The sequence below is a fragment of the Sinocyclocheilus rhinocerous genome, unplaced genomic scaffold, assembly GCF_001515625.1.
Source record: "Sinocyclocheilus rhinocerous isolate Xijiao unplaced genomic scaffold, SAMN03320098_v1.1 scaffold3308, whole genome shotgun sequence".
Classification (NCBI taxonomy): Eukaryota; Metazoa; Chordata; class Actinopteri; order Cypriniformes; family Cyprinidae; genus Sinocyclocheilus; species Sinocyclocheilus rhinocerous.
Window position 1 is genome coordinate 67,576 of NW_015642544.1, and position 15,946 is coordinate 83,521.

The window sequence follows — 15,946 nt, forward strand, 5'->3', positions numbered from 1 at the left end:
GGTAGAACATAACCATTAGTTTAAAGCAAACAGTCTACTGAACCTTTCGTGTCCTAGACGAAGCTTTTTCCGCTTCGTCTATACGTGGGAAGCGGTCCTGACACAACGATCCTCGTCGCGGGCGATGTGCTGCGTACCGTCTCGATCAGGTTCCTGAAGTCCCTCTTCAGAGTCTCCGTCTGCCGCAGCTTAGTGTCATTCACGCCCACGTGCAGCACGACAGCGCTGATGCTCTCATCACCCTTCAGGATCGCGGGTATCTGGGCAGAAACATCGAGAACACGAGCACCCGGAAAACAGTGAGTGTGCACTTTACCTTTAGCTAGGGCAGCACAGACATGCCGGATGATGGAGTCTCCAACGATAATGGCGTTGCGTTCCGTCTCACGGAGGGGAGCGAAGCGGTTCCGGGTGAAGATCTCAAAGACCAGAGGCAACGAAGGGGGAGAGGTCCTCGCCTGGGGCCTGGCTCACGTCTTCCACTGCTGGTACACCCAGGGTCCATGGTGTCCCAGCGCGGGAATGAAGAAGACGTGGGAAGATCGCGTCCTGTATGTATGGGGCCTGTGCAGTGAAACACTGTGGAGTGTTAGCGACGTGCTGTATACATACCCCGGACTTGTGAGCGTCAGCCCGGGATGTTTCCAGAGCAGCTCTCCACTCTCGCAGCTGGGCCTGCTTCTCCACGGCCTCCAGCTCGAGCTGCACTTGGTGTCCTTACCAGAGGAGAACTGGCCCCCCGACTGAGCCTGGTTTCTCCCAAGGTTTTTTCTCCATTCTGTCACCGATGGAGTTTTGGTTCCTTGCCGCTGTCACCTCTGGCTTGCTTAGTTGGGGACACTTAATTTCCAGCGATATCGTCGACTTGATTGCACAGACAGAATTTAAACTGAACTAAGCTAGATGATGACATCACTGAATTCAATGATGAACTGCCTTTAACTGAAAATTGAGTGTTTACTATTATCATTTTAAATTATTGACACTATATTTTCCAAATTAATGCTGTACAGTTGCTTTGACACTGTATTGTTAAAAGCGCTATATAAATAAAGGTGACTTGATTTGACTTGACTATAAAGTGGGGCAATTCCAACTTTGCAAGGACAGTCTGGTGCTTCTGACTCACAGCCTGTAAGTAAGTTATTAAAAAAGCAGGGCTGCACGATAAATCGCATGTGTCGGTGAACAGTGGCTCTGTGTAGTTAATGCTGCTCAATGTGAAAGCAAGCACGTGATGGAGATTTACCGCTGATTACAGAACCGGCTTTCTGACAAGATGCGCATTAAATATCGCATGCGATTTATCGTGCAGCCCTATAAAAAAGTTATTAAAAGTTATTTTATATATTATATAAAGCTGAAGGAAGCTCAAATTGTCTCCGCTTCGCTTTCCCATTGTGTAGACTAGAGAACTGCATCCATTAGGCGCAGTCATGGCCTAATGGATAGAGAGTCGGACTTGTAACCTGAAGGTTACAGGTTCGAGTCTCAGGTCTGGCAGGGATTGTAGGTGGGGGGAGTGAATGTACAACACTCTCTTCCATCCTCAATACCACGACTGAGATGAGACCCTTGAGCAAGGCACCAAACCCCCAACTGCTCCCCGGGCACTGCAGCAATATGACTGCCCACTGGATTTTCGAAAGAAAAGGATTAAACATTCTACAGGCAGGGTTCAAGCTGCACTCAATTCAACAGCTTCTAACACCATGTCATGTAAAATAAAAGAGTTCACACGTATGTTCTTTCTTGCACTCTCCTTTACTGAAGAACCCCCTTGACACACACCCCGACTCTCTTTACCTACCTGCGCATGTTCAACAACCTTAACCAATCAACATCCATGGCAGGATGAGAGTTTCTGACATGGCTCTCCTGCATCATTTTATTGATGCATTATTACTTTGTGATTTAATTGATTTCCATGATTTTCAATGGAAGGGCCAAAAACAACAACTAGGAATTTTATAGATAAAAAGCAAGATCAAAATGACAGAAAGATTCTCAAGCATGTTAAACCGTTGATTGTGTATTTAATTTACTATGATTTTACTGTGTGTGTATGAGAGAGAGAGACTCTACAGGAGCAGGAATGAGGAAGCTGCTTTTCAGTCTTATAGACAAGTCTGTTTTACACACGTGACTCAAACACAGAACCAGGAATCAGGAATCACCTGATTTCAGGGAAAGAGAAACTGAAGTGCAGCTGAGCTGTTTTGTGTTTGTGTCTCTGTATTCAAGCAGTAAAATGGCAGAAGCCAGAATTTCAGTGGATCAGAAGGAGTTCTTGTAAAACTAGACACTGATGAAATATTGCTGACACACGTTTCATATGTGTATATATCGGCACCATATTAACAATGTTTCATGAAACAGACCTTGATTTAAGCAACATCAAATAATGTATTTAACTATTCACCGGTTCTTTGACATAATATATAAACTTGCATCAGTCAAAATGCAGAAACACTGTCAGTGTTAAGCTCTACGTCTGTGTCAATTTCACCTTTATAATACTTACGCTTGCAGTGTGAAACAGGCCTTAATCTTCATGATAATTCATGTATGATGATTGAAACCAATCGTCACTTCTGGAGTTTGAACCTACAGCCATTAGTTATCAGCTCCACTTTTACTGGATTCATCTGTTCACATGATGATTTAGTGGCAGTAGTTTTCTGTGAGATTCACTATCATCTGTTTGTCCTGCAGCACCAGCTGAAGGAGACGCAGAAGACGCTCCAGCAGAGAATCCAGCAGAGAGAGAAAGATCTTCAGCAGCTGAGAGAGGCTGTGGAGTCTCATAAGGTGAGTCTGGAGAAGAAGAGAAGTTTGTCTCCGTCTCAGTTCAGACTCACTGAAGCCTGAATCACTGTGTGTCCTAACAGCGCTCTGCACAGACAGCAGTGGAGGACAGTGAGAGGATCTTTACTGAGCTCATCCGCCCTATTGAGAGAAGCTGCTCTGAGCTGAAACGGCTGATCAGAGATCAGGAAAAGACTGCAGTGAGTCGAGCTGAAGGACGACTGGAGCGACTGGAGCAGGAGATCAATGATCTGAGGAGGAGAGACGCTGAGCTGGAGCAGCTTTCACACACACAGGATCACATCCAGTTCCTGCAGGTAACACAGATCTACAAGAACAGGATCAGAGTGGACTTGAGCAGATCCTGCTGTGACAGAGACTCACAGAGAAACATTTCATGAGTGTCTTATTATATAATCATCAGTCAGACTCTCATCTGATCATCTTCTTCTGAAAGAGACGCCGCTTACAAATGGCTTTCAGCTCTGGAAATCTCTTAGCAATCATTTCTCTGAGCTCTTTCTTCTGGAAGATATATTTAGCTGTCAAACACCACTAGAACCACCAACTGTTCAAAACTTATGTAACATTTCAACTTTTTCCTCATTTCTCCTTCTGATTTATAACTCTGTAGAGTTTCCAGTCTCTCTCAGAATCTCCTGAATCTACAGACGTAAATGAGGATCTCTTCAGTTCTCTCGTCTCTTCTGATGCTCTGAGAGAATCTGTCCATCAGCTGAGAGACAAACTGGAGGATTTCTGCAAAGAGGAGCTCAAGAAGATCTCAGACAGAGGTAAAGTCCTGGAGATTCATCTGCTCTCAGAAACCAGTCCATCATCAGCTCATATCATGGAGAACATCATATTAGAAATGTCTTAGGAATGGATGCAGGATCATGAGAATCACACTGTTCATGTCTGTTGATTTCCACAGTCACATTCACCAACATTGTTCCCAGAACCAGGAACGACTTTCTACAATGTAAGTCAGTAAGAAAACAAGCAGAAAAACTCACTGAGTGTGTTCATGTTCTTCCTGTAGAAGCTGAAAGAAGAGTTTTATAACTGATGATGTAAATGATGATTTGCACAGATATCTGCTCATCTGTACTGAGACACTGATGATACACTGAACATGAAGAGTTCAGCTACATGAAAAGATCAAACAGATTCATAATTCCTGATTCTGATGTGTTTTATCTCCATCAGATTCCCATCAGCTCTCTCTGGATCTGAACACAGTGAATAAACGCCTCCGTCTGTCTGAGAGCAACAGAGTGATTAAATACACTGACGCAAATCAGTCATATCCTGGTCATCCAGACAGATTTTATGTGTATCCTCAGGTGTTGTGTAGAGAGAGTGTGTGTGGACGCTGTTACTGGGAGATTGAGTGGAGTGGATTTAATGTGTTTGGTGTTGTGCGTATATCAGTGTCATATAAGAGCATCAGCAGGAAGGGACAGGGTTATGAGTGTGGGTTTGGATATAATGATCAGTCCTGGAGTATGATCTGCCGTCCCTCCAGTTACTCATTCATACACAATAACATAAAGACTGATCTCTCTGTAGAGTTCATCAGCAGGAGAATAGGAGTGTTTGTGGATCACAGTGCAGGAACTATGTCCTTCTACAGCGTCTCTGACACAATGAGCCTCATCCACACAGTCCAGACCACATTCACTCAGACGCTCTATCCTGGGTTTATGGTTTATAATGGATCAGTGAAACTGTGTTGATGAATCAGAATAGACTGACGAGAGATTCTACCCATAATGCTTTGAGCTGCATGATGAATCAGGAACAGTGAGATGTTATAGAGTCTCTTCTTTTCACTTCATAACATTAATACTGCAGCTGAACTTCTGTCAGTGAAATAACGTCAGAATATATGCGTGTAATAAATCCTTATATAGACAGTATAGCAGCACACTTCCTGTGAAAACACACACATACACAGACACACACACACAGAGAGAGAGAGAGCATCTTCTCTGAATGTCATATAATCGTAATATTGTTTTATCTTATGATTGTCTATCTTATGTATATTTCTCTTCATGATTAAGAGATCAGAGATTGTCTCCATTTCCAGGTTTTTAACATCACACGATGTTGTGAAGCAGAAATTTTCCATTACTTTTGGTTTGATATAATAACACTTGTTGAAGAAATCGGAGCATTGAAACATACACAACTAATATGATTTAATAAATCCTGCCCATTTGATCATCACTTGTCTCCTGCTTTCTGCTCTTCCCTGGATTCCTCTGTTAACCTCTCAGGATGACAGAAGACTTTGAGTTAACACAGTTTTGAGTCTCAGACAAAACGAATGTCTTCTGACAGGATCTGGTAAAAAGACTGGATCCAATATTCCTGGTATGGAGATATGCTCTTATGTTTTTGGTGCAGTCGTCAGGATGTTGACACCATTTTGGCACAAAAAAAAACAACAACAAAAAACAATAACAACCCAATGCTTTTACTTTTTTTCTATGCATTAACATTAAGTTCTCAAACTTACTGAAGACAACCAAACAGTCAATAATAAAATAAGAACAAAGAAACTAATTACAGGAAAATAAAATAGAACAAAAATAGAAATTAAATAAACAGTGCTTTAACTTAAGTAAAAGTACAGATATCTTACCAGAAAATGACTTTGGTAGAAGTTAAAGTCACTGTTTAGAATATTACTTGAGTAAACGTTTTAAATCTGTAAGATAAGATAGTCTAAAGTATGAAAAGCATTTTTCTGCAGAATCAGAATCAGAATGAGCTTTATTACCAGGTATGTTTACACATACGAGGAATTTCTGATGATTTCTGCATCAGAAACAGGTAGCATGTTCCGTAACTTAGCAATGTTTTTAAGATGGAAGAATGCTGTTTTTGTAACATGGGAAATATTTTCAAAATACAAGTTATTGTCTAATATAACACCCAAATTTTTGACTGTAGAGGAAGTAACAGTACATCTGTCTAGATGCAAATTGTAATCCAAGAGATTCTGTGTACTGTCTTTTGGTCCAATAAGTAATATCTCTGTCATATCCGAATTTAATAGGAGAAAATTATTGGTCATCCAATCTTTTACATTTTTAAGGGCTGCCCTTGAATACCTGTATAGTTTTGTAATCGATCTATGAGTATGTCATGATCTATAGTGTCGAACGCAGCACTAAGATCAAGTAAAACTAGCAATGAGATACAGCCTTGGTCTGACGCAAGAAACAAGTCATTTGTAATTTTAACAAGTGCAGTTTCTGTGCTATGATGGGGCCAGAAACCTGACTGAAATTCTTTATAGATATCATTTTTTTTGCAGGAAGGAACACAATTGAGCAGACACAACTTTTTTCGAAAATTTTAGACATAAACGGAAGATTTTAAATGGGTCTGTAATTTGCCAGATCACTAGGATCTAGTTGTGGTTTCTTAATAAGAGGCTTAATAACCGCCAGCTTGAATGGTTTTGGGACGTGACCTAAAGACAACGACGAGTTAATAATATTGAGAAGGACATACTGTTTTTTCACGCAATTCTAAAAACTTCCAAGTTAGTTTTTTCTCCATTTGCGTTCAAGATTACAAGTTTTTTTCTTGAGAGAATGGGTATTGCTGTTGTACCATGGCACAGTATGTTTTTCTCTAACCATATTTAATTTGATGGGAACAACAGCTTCTAATGTATTAGAGAAGATAGTGCCCATGTTGCTAGTCATTTCGTCTAGCGCATTCGATTAAATCTAGCGCATGATTAAAACGATGAGTGGGTCTGGTTATGTTTTGCTCGACTCCAAAAGAGTTTATGAAGTCAGTAAACGCAAGTCCTAACTCATCATTTATATTATCAACATGAATGTTGATAATATTCAACCTCCCTTAGCCCACACTATTAATCTACAACAGGGGTGCCCAACCTGGTCCTGATCAAACACAACTTAACCAACTAATTAGGACAGGTTTGTTTAATCAGGGTTGGAAATTAACTCTGTAGGAAGGTAGATCTCCAGGAACAGGATACACCCCTGATCTATAACAATACATCTGTTGCACTTTAAATACTTTTCAGCTACTATAACTTAAGTCTTTGGGAAAAACAGTTATTATATACAGTATCTGAAATGGATGCAGTCACCACTAATGTATATATTGTCAAAAATGTACAGCAGTCAAAGGGATTTCAAATCAATGGATTTATTAAATACAAAATAGAAAACATTCAATTCAGATTAATACAGCTACATATAGCCAAAAATGTAAATACACAAAAGTACCAAAAAAAAGCAAACAAAGCAATGTAAGATTGTAGGATTTCGTCATGTGAAAGTTGATGTGTGTGAAAGTCTTATCTGTAGTGCATCAATTTCCAAACACTGTTCGTAGCTAAAGTTGGCTGATAGGAAATTAATAATCCAACCTCTTGTAATGAAAACACGCCACAGCTCACAGACACCAGACTCTGTTCCTAATCAGGAACAATCAAAAATAGTCCAGACTATGGTCTCACGTCAAAAATAACTTTAAATCCATATTCAAACTGGACCATGATGTGGTGTCCTCACCAATAAAGAGTCCTTCTAAAATGCATACAAATACACTGTCTTAAACCTTTTAGCATCATTCCAAACATAGGCTATATATACATGTACCATGCATCTCTGCAAAAAACATCAGCAATGTACACTTAAATAGAAAAAAAAAAAACTCCCTTAGACTGGGCTTGAAATGAAACATTTCCCAACCAGGACACAGCACAATGTGTTCAGCAGGTGAGCCATGCTGGCTACTGCTGCTTGCTATTTCTAACTCTCTCTACAACATGGCTTTACTTAAGGAAACATAAAACACCCTACCCAGCCAACATGTATATGTGGGCCCCACATGGTTTATGCTGGGTCTACATGGGTACCAAGTGGGCATGGTCCCAAAATGGGCATCTTATCAAATCACATTAGAGCTACAGATTCTAGTATGTGGTTTCCAGAGGCGCTGCCCTGCTGGTGACCTGGACTCTGCTGCTGCTATGCTACACTGATTGTGTCTGTTTGTTTGTTTGTTTTAAACTTTTTTAAAGATCTTAAAGTTCTTTTAGACATAATATAATTGAGTGACTGTTTTGTCAGCATTATGCTGGCCTGGACAACGAGAATCACTGCTTTTGTTTTTCTCAGGTTGATTATATTCGGACTTTGTGAAAAATGCTGCGCTACGCAAGGAGCGTGGAGGATGTAAGTCTGCCGCCGCTCACTTACTCCAGAGATGCACTGTTGTCTCTTCGCACAAAGGACATTATTCCGGCAGTTGATTTTTTCCCTGTGACTGTGGAAGAGCGGCTACTACGTCGGAAATGTCTTTGAAAGAGAGGCAGGAATATGACAATGAGTCAGAAGGAGAGGCCACAGGCCTCCGCTCGCACGGCTATCATGGGGAATGTGCGTTCACTGAGACGGAAAATGGAAGAGCTTCGCATCAATGTCCGGGTGTGTTACGAGTATTGTGAAGCTGTCATTATAGTGCTAACGGAGACCTGGCTACATCAAAGCATTCCTGACTCGTTATTCGAATTGGATGGCTTTTCTTCGTGCGTCTGGATAGGATGGAGGCGACTGGGAAGAGCAGAGGAGGAGGTATCAGTGTTTATATTAAGGATGACTGGTGTACTCAATACACTGTACGGGACAAGGTATGTAACCCCAACCTGGAGTTGCTTTATTTGTCCTTAAGACCTGTGTATTTACCCTGGGAATTTTGGAACATCATTTTATGCATGGCATATATCCCACCGGATGGAAATGCTGCGAAATCAGCGGCTCAAACTGCTGATTGTGTTCAGAATAAGTTACAAAGAACAGTGTGCTCCCGTTTTTATTGTGGGTGATTTTAATCATTTTAATCATTTTAATCATTGTCAGATGTGAAACGCGGGATATTCTGGACAAATGTTATGGCAATGTTAAAAATACCTATAACGCAAAGGCGAAGCCTCCATTGTCCAGCTCTGACCACAATATGATTCATTTAATTCCAACTTATAGAACTGTTTTTAAAAGCAGGAAACCTGAGGTCAAGGCTATATCTGTGTGGTCAGAGAACAGTGTAGAGACACTTAAAGGATGTTTTTTGAGCACGGACTGGGAAATCCTACAGAACGGAGACATTCATGAGGCTACTGACACAACGACTGAATATTAAATTTTGTGTGGACAATGTCCTGGAAAAGAAATGTCTAACTGTCTTTCCCAATAACAAGCCATAAATTACCAAAGAAATTAAAGAATGTATTAATTGAAAGAAGCAGGCATTTAAGGAAGATTGGGTTGGACTGAGAGTGGTACAAAAAGAACTCACTGTTATGTTGAGAGGTGCTAAGAAAAGACATCAGGAGATCTTAGAGCAGAGGTTTAACTTCACTCCATCAAAAAAGTTATGGGACACTATTAAAGCGATGACAAATATGAACACTGGAAGTAAGCACCTCTTTACTAATAATGATTTAGAGAAGGCAACTGAATTAAATGAGTTTTATCTCAGATTTGATACACAGGATTACACTCAGGAAGGTATGCACTTCCCGGAGACTGTTGTAAGCGAGGACACTTCTCTCAGAGTGAAAATTGACCCTCAGAAGGTTTGTTCAATTTTTAATCAAATTAACACTAGAAAGTCCACTGGACTTGATGGTATTTCAGCTGTTCTTTTAAAATCATGTGCAGAGGAGCTCACCATTGCATGGTGTCCTGTTTTTCAACAATCTGTGGATTGTCATACTGTCCCTGATATTTGGAAATAATCTGTTATTGTTCCTTTACCAAAGACATCATGTCCAGTGGAGAATAATGATTATAGGCCAATAGCCTTGACATCATGTGTTATGAAGTGCTTTGAGAGGTATATGGTGTCTTTGCTAAAGACAGAGGTAAAACCTGTTTTATATCCACTCCAGTTCGCCTACAGACAAGGTCGTGGTACGAAGCATGCTATTAACACCATAACTAATGCTATGGCGAAACATCTAGAGAGTCTAAAAGCCTATGCACGGTTGTTATTCGTTGATTTTAGTTCACCTTTTGATACAATTAAACCCCACTGTTTGATTAAAAAACTGGGGCAGTTGGGTGTAAATCCCTTTTTAATCAAATGGTATTATTCGTTTTTAACTAATCGAAGGCAGCAGGTCAAGGTTAACCACAGTATACCAGAGGTTAGAAGGACAAGTACAGGTGTTCCACAAGGCTTTGTTAGTTCTCCGATTCTTTTTACATTGTATACAAATTAATGCAAAAGTCATGATTCCAGTAACCTCATAATAAAATACTCAGATGATACAGCTCTAAATCTGGTAAAGATGGCTATGGGAATTATAGGGAAAAGGGAATATCAAACCAAGGAATAATTTTATGAGCAGTCGGTTCTTAAGGAAGTTACTAAGATATTATCCGATCCCTCACATATAGCTTATATTCAGAATACGAGTTGCTGCCTTCTGGCAGACGATACAGATACATCGATTAGAGTTTATTTTACATGTAATTTTACGTTAACTTTGTTTTTTGTTATTGTGGTTTGGAATGTTGGCTCATCTATGTCTATGTGGGTTTTTATTATATAATCTAATGCTTGATCAGTGTATATGTATGCGGGCTCCAGGGTCCAAGACAAATTTCCCCATTGGGGACAATAAAGTGTACTGAATTGAATTGAATTGAATTTGCCACTTACACTCTATGTGAACTTTCTAGGAAATAGTTTGGATGATAAAACATCTGCTAAGAACATAAATTACTATCTAACAGCTCAAGACCGTTATTTATAACTTTAGAGCACTTAGAGACCCAGAGCTGAAAGCCATTTGTAAGCGGCGTCTCTTTCAGAAGAAGATGATGATGTGGGCAGTCCCGTAGTGTAGGCTGCTCACAGAGTGCCTGCGGTGAGCCCAAAGCTGTGGGCCTCGCCTGGGCAAGCCCGCACCGGGCCTGTTTAGGTTTAGTGTAGGCTGGCCTTAGCCCACTGTGCCTGCAAAAAGCCAGCATGGGCCCGCAAGGACATGTTTGCAGGGTTGACTAGACTTGACCTGCACTCAAAGGTAAACACAAATCTGCCATTTAAAGCAAATAACAGTGAGTAAAAGAATGGAGTGTAAGCAATGTAAACAAGATTAGCGGAAACCGCATTAGCAATGCTAATGGGCTATAAGCTAGTAGCAGACTTGGCAAATCAAAATAAAACTAGTGATAACAAGGTGCTCCAATTGTTTTTGTTGTAGAATACAATGGGGGATATATTCACACGTTATAGAAACGAAAATGATGGTGTATAAAATTGATTTTAAGATAGATGGTAAAGAAAATAGATGGTAAAGAATTAACTTGACGGAGCTTCAATTCAAAACACGCGGCAGCAACAAACAGGAAGTGACGTATGCCAAGTCAAGTCAAGTCAAGTTTATTTGTACAGCGCTTTTCACGATACAAATCATTGCAAAGCAACTTTACAGGAAATTAAGTTTCTACAATAATAATAGCAATAGTATGCCATCATTATCAAGAAATGTGTTTAGAAATGTGTCTTTGTTTGGAGAACTGAATGAATGGTTTGGGAAATCGGGCCAAATGAATCAGTTATAGTGTGTTAGCAATCGAGAAAAACTGTAACACAAATTATTAACAAGCTGTAGCCTAAAAATAAAAATGCTGAATTCTGAGGTTAACAGCTAAATGTATGATAATAAAAACAGCGGCTTGTGACGGCGGAAGACAGAAGAACACAAAATGCTGGAAAGGGCCGGAGCTCCATAAGGTGAATAATGAAAATGATTTATTGACTGTGTGTGATCATTTGAACTGAAAAGTCATTTTGATAGTAATAATAAAAATTGTGACACTACAATAAAAACTAAATGACTGATTTCAATCAACACAAATAAAAGCACAAAAACACATAGTCACTCAGCAGGACTCACACACACACACACACACACACACACACTGATCTTACTGTCTATATGAGGATTTAATACACACATTTATTCTGACGTGTTATTTCACTGACAGAATTTCAGCTGCAGTATTAATATCATGAAGAGAAAAGAAGAGACTATAACATCTCACTGTTACTGATTCATCATGCAGCTCAAAGCATTATGGGTAGAATCTCTCGTCAGTTTATTCTGATTCATCAGCACAGTTTCACTGATCCATTATAAACCATAAACCCAGGATAGAGCGTCTGAGTGAATGTGGTCTGGACTGTGTGGATGAGGCTCATTGTGTCAGAGACACTGTAGAAGGACAGAGTTCCTGCACTGTGATCCACAAACATTCCTATTCTGCTGATGATGGACTCTACAGAGAGATCAGTCTGTATGTTATTGTGTATGAATGAGTAACTGGAGGGACAGCAGATCAAACTCCAGGACTGATCATTATATCCAAACAAACACTCATTACCCAATCCCTTCCTGCTGATGCTCTTATATGACACTGATATACACACACCATAATCTCCACTCCACTCAATCTCCCAGTAACAGCGTCCACACACACTCTCTCTGCACAACACCTGACGATACACATCAAATCTGTCTGGATGATCAGGATACGGCTGATCTCTGCCAGTGTATTTAATCACTCTGTTGCTCTCAGACAGACGGAGGTTTTTATTCACTGTTTTCAGATCCAGAGTGAGCTGATGGGAATCTGATGGAGATAAAACACATCAGTCAGGAATTATGAATCTGTTTGATCTTTTCATGTAGCTGAACTCTTCATGTTCAGTGTATCATCAGTGTCTCAGTACAGATGAGCAGATATCTGTGCAAATCATCATTTACATCATCAGTTATAAAACTCTTCTTTCAGCTTCTACAGAAGAACATGAACACACTCAGTGAGTTTTTCTGCTTGTTTGTTATTAAACCATTTCAATTATTAATTATGTGCTAACTACTCTTGATTCAACATTAACTTTGAAGTGCTACCTATTGCAATACAATAGTCACTCAATAGCAACACTCTCCCACATATTTAGCTATTCTAACTGCGCTTATTTCCGTCGTTGGTATAAGTGGCAGTGGGTGGTAATAGACTAGAAATGTACAGTTTTATACCATCGTGCTGATAACATTTCTTTAGTCATTCGGCAATCCTACAGCCTGAACCACTGTAGGGAAACCACCCTTACAGTTATTTCAGGTTTTTGATCTCTCAACTGAGAGATTTATTGTTTATTGTATTATGTTGACTATTTAATATTACATCTAAACTTTGACTAGGCTAGACATGCTGCCTATTGATTTCATACAGTATATGAACCTGAAAGCATATTTTACTTTTTTGTGTATTTTGTGTTACTCCATAATAATTTGTAGTAGGTATGGGGCCCAAACATAACCTCAAGCCCAGGGGCCCCCGGCCCCATAAGTCCTGCCCTGCTCATACTGTAACACCTTCATATTCCTGCAGTCTGTTAGATGTGCAGAATCTCTGTGTCTCATGTGTCAGGTGTTAAAAATACTCCTAACACACCTCTACCACCATGCACTGTAAAAATAATCCTGTGTATTTACAGTACGTTACTGTATAAAAACATTGGCAGCTGTGGATGCCAGAAATTCACTGTAAAAATATGTTGATGGCATTTCAGATGCACTGGATTTACTTTAAAACTATTTTCACTCAGAAATTGTAAAAAAGAAGCAGCAAATACTTTGAATGAAATATGAAAAATATGATTTCCTTGCAAAACATTCTCCAAATAATATTTCTTTTATTTACGATTTTGAAAAATTTCCTGTGCATTATGGGGGGGTGCACAAAACTCCATCAAAAACACACAAGACACTAAAATAATGCAGTAAACACAGATAATATAATATAAAACAAAACCAAGAAGCAACATTACTTTAAAAATGTAATAATAAAGTATAACCAAATGTGATGCATCATGGAGGGAATTCTGAAAACATCTGGTTTTACTGTTTGTAAGTACAAGTATTTTCTTATTAACATAATATAAATTTTCACATTAAATGGTAATTAATACTTTTTACATAAAAAATAAATGTCAAAAATTTTCAAAGCTGTTGTCACGTGTTTGTTTCTGTTTAGTTCCTGTTTGCCCCTATTTGGTTCAGTTCCTGTTCTCATTTAGCTAATCATCATTTATTCTGTTCACCTGTTTTGATTGATTACTCCTCACCTGTTTCTGTTCTCCCTGATTACGTTCCATGTGTTTATAAGCCCTGTGTTTTCCTCAGTTCCCTTGTCTTGCGTTAAAGTTGTATCGTGGTTGTGGTCTCCCTCAGTTTCAGAGTGTTTTTTTTTGTTTTGATAATTAAATACTCTATCGTGGATTCCTGCCTCTCCGTGTGCTTCCTCCGCACCACGACCCGTGACAGAATGCAAGACCTTCAGAAAAAACTGAACGTAAGCGGTGTCTTTTCCCCCGTGTTTGTTTTCTGCCTTTTTGAATAGTTTTTGTTTTCCCGTTTTTTTTCCCCGCGGCATGGAAACCGCCACACATTTTGCCGCTCCGAAGACGAGCCCGCCGGCCGCGGCTCACTCCAGCCCGCTGGCTGCCATTGACCCAAGCCCGCTGGACACCGCAACGTGAAGTCCGCCAGCCGTGCCTTTCACCTCGAGCCTAGAGGGGAATCTGAGGAGAAGGTGGTTGGTTCTGGTCCCTAGGCTCGCTCCAGTGTCGGCTCCAGCCCCTGAGTCCTCTCCAGTGCCAGCACCTCGAAAGCGCCTTGCTGTGCCTGCTCCTCCAGGGCACCCGCCAGTGCCAGCTCCTCGTAAGCGCTTCCCAGTTCCCGAGTTTAGCCCACGGAGGGCTCCAGTTCCCGAGTTTAGCCCAGAGAGGGTTCCATTCCCCGAGTTTAGCCCAGAGAAGGCTCCAGTCCCCGAGTTTAGCCCAGAGAAGGCTCCAGCCCACGGAGGGCTCCAGTTCCCGAGTTTAGCCCACGGAGGGCTCCAGTTCCCGAGTTTAGCCCACGGAGGGCTCCAGTTCCCGAGTTTAGCCCACGGAGGGCTCCAGTTCCCGAGTTTAGCCCACGGAGGGCTCCAGTTCCCGAGTTTAGCCCACGGAGGGCTCCAGTTCCCGAGTTTAGCCCACGGAGGGCTCCAGTTCCCGAGTTTAGCCCACGGAGGGCTCCAGTTCCCGAGTTTAGCCCACGGAGGGCTCCTGTTCCCAAAGTTAGCCCAGTGACGGCTCATGTCCCTGTGTTTAGCCCAAGGAAGGCTCCAGTCCCTGAATCCCGTCCAGAGCACCCTCAAGTACCCGTTTCTCCAGAGTGCCCCCGCAAGATTCCTAGTTTTCCCCAAGAAATTTTTTTTGGGGGGGCCATATACCCGTGGCCGAGCCGGCTAAGGCCACGGAGGATCCGCCATGGCCTCCTGAGCTACCAGCTCCGCATGGCTCCCCGAGTTGCCTGCTCCGCCGGTCCAAGCCTGTCCTGAGGGACCTCCAAGGCGCCCGCCCTCTCACCCCTCGATGTTATGTGGCGCGAGGTCGCGCCTTTTGGAGGGGGGCGATATCTGTCACGTGTTTGTTTCTGTTTAGTTCCTGTTTGCCCCTATTTGGTTCAGTTCCTGTTCTCATTTAGTTAATCATCATTTATTCTGTTCACCTGTTTTGATTGATTACTCCTCACCTGTTTCTGTTCTCCCTGATTACGTTCCATGTGTTTATAAGCCCTGTGTTTTCCTCAGTTCCCTTGTCTTGCGTTAAAGTTGTATCGTGGTTGTGGTCTCCCTCAGTTTCAGAGTGTTTTTTTTTGTTTTGATAATTAAATACTCTATCGTGGATTCCTGCCTCTCCGTGTGCTTCCTCCGCACCACGACCCGTGACAGCTGTAAGTTAAACAAAGATTATTGTAGTATATTTTACTGTGACATACTGTTTCAGTTATTCAGTATTTTATGTTTAATTAAATGCATTACTTGCTGTTTCTTTGTAATTGTGAAAATTACTAACAATTTCTGAGTGAATTGTGTACACAAATATTTTTAGTGTACATGGATAAGCCTGTTTATACATTTTATATATGTGTGTGTAACATTTATTTTAAAGGTAGCTTTTTTTTTTTTTTTTTTTTTTTTTTTTTTTTTTTTTTAGGGGGGGTTTTTTTTTT

The 15,946-nt window shown here is 40.8% G+C and overlaps 1 protein-coding gene across 1 annotated transcript; it reads left to right on the plus strand.

Annotated features, from left to right (window-relative positions):
* Positions 1-366: 366 nt before the first annotated feature.
* On the plus strand, positions 367-12,501 carry LOC107756190 (tripartite motif-containing protein 16-like). The gene is made up of 6 exons (XM_016573221.1): positions 367-711; positions 3,090-3,125; positions 3,443-3,602; positions 3,743-3,790; positions 4,018-4,410; positions 12,153-12,501. The coding sequence occupies exons 1-6, from the start codon at positions 367-369 to the stop codon at positions 12,200-12,202; spliced, it is 1,032 nt and encodes a 343-aa protein (XP_016428707.1). The 3' UTR covers positions 12,203-12,501.
* Positions 12,502-15,946: the final 3,445 nt, after the last annotated feature.

What these genes read in the sequence shown, in the direction of transcription:
- LOC107756190 (XM_016573221.1), top strand. Translation starts at nt 367, where the DNA reads ATGGCGTTGCGTTCCGTCTCACGGAGGGGAGCGAAGCGGTTCCGGGTG. An exon ending in ATCACATCCAGTTCCTGCAG is followed by an intron (nt 3,126 to 3,442) that starts GTAACACAGATC and finishes ATAACTCTGTAG; the next exon opens with AGTTTCCAGTCTCTCTCAGA. An exon ending in CAAGAAGATCTCAGACAGAG is followed by an intron (nt 3,603 to 3,742) that starts GTAAAGTCCTGG and finishes TGATTTCCACAG; the next exon opens with TCACATTCACCAACATTGTT.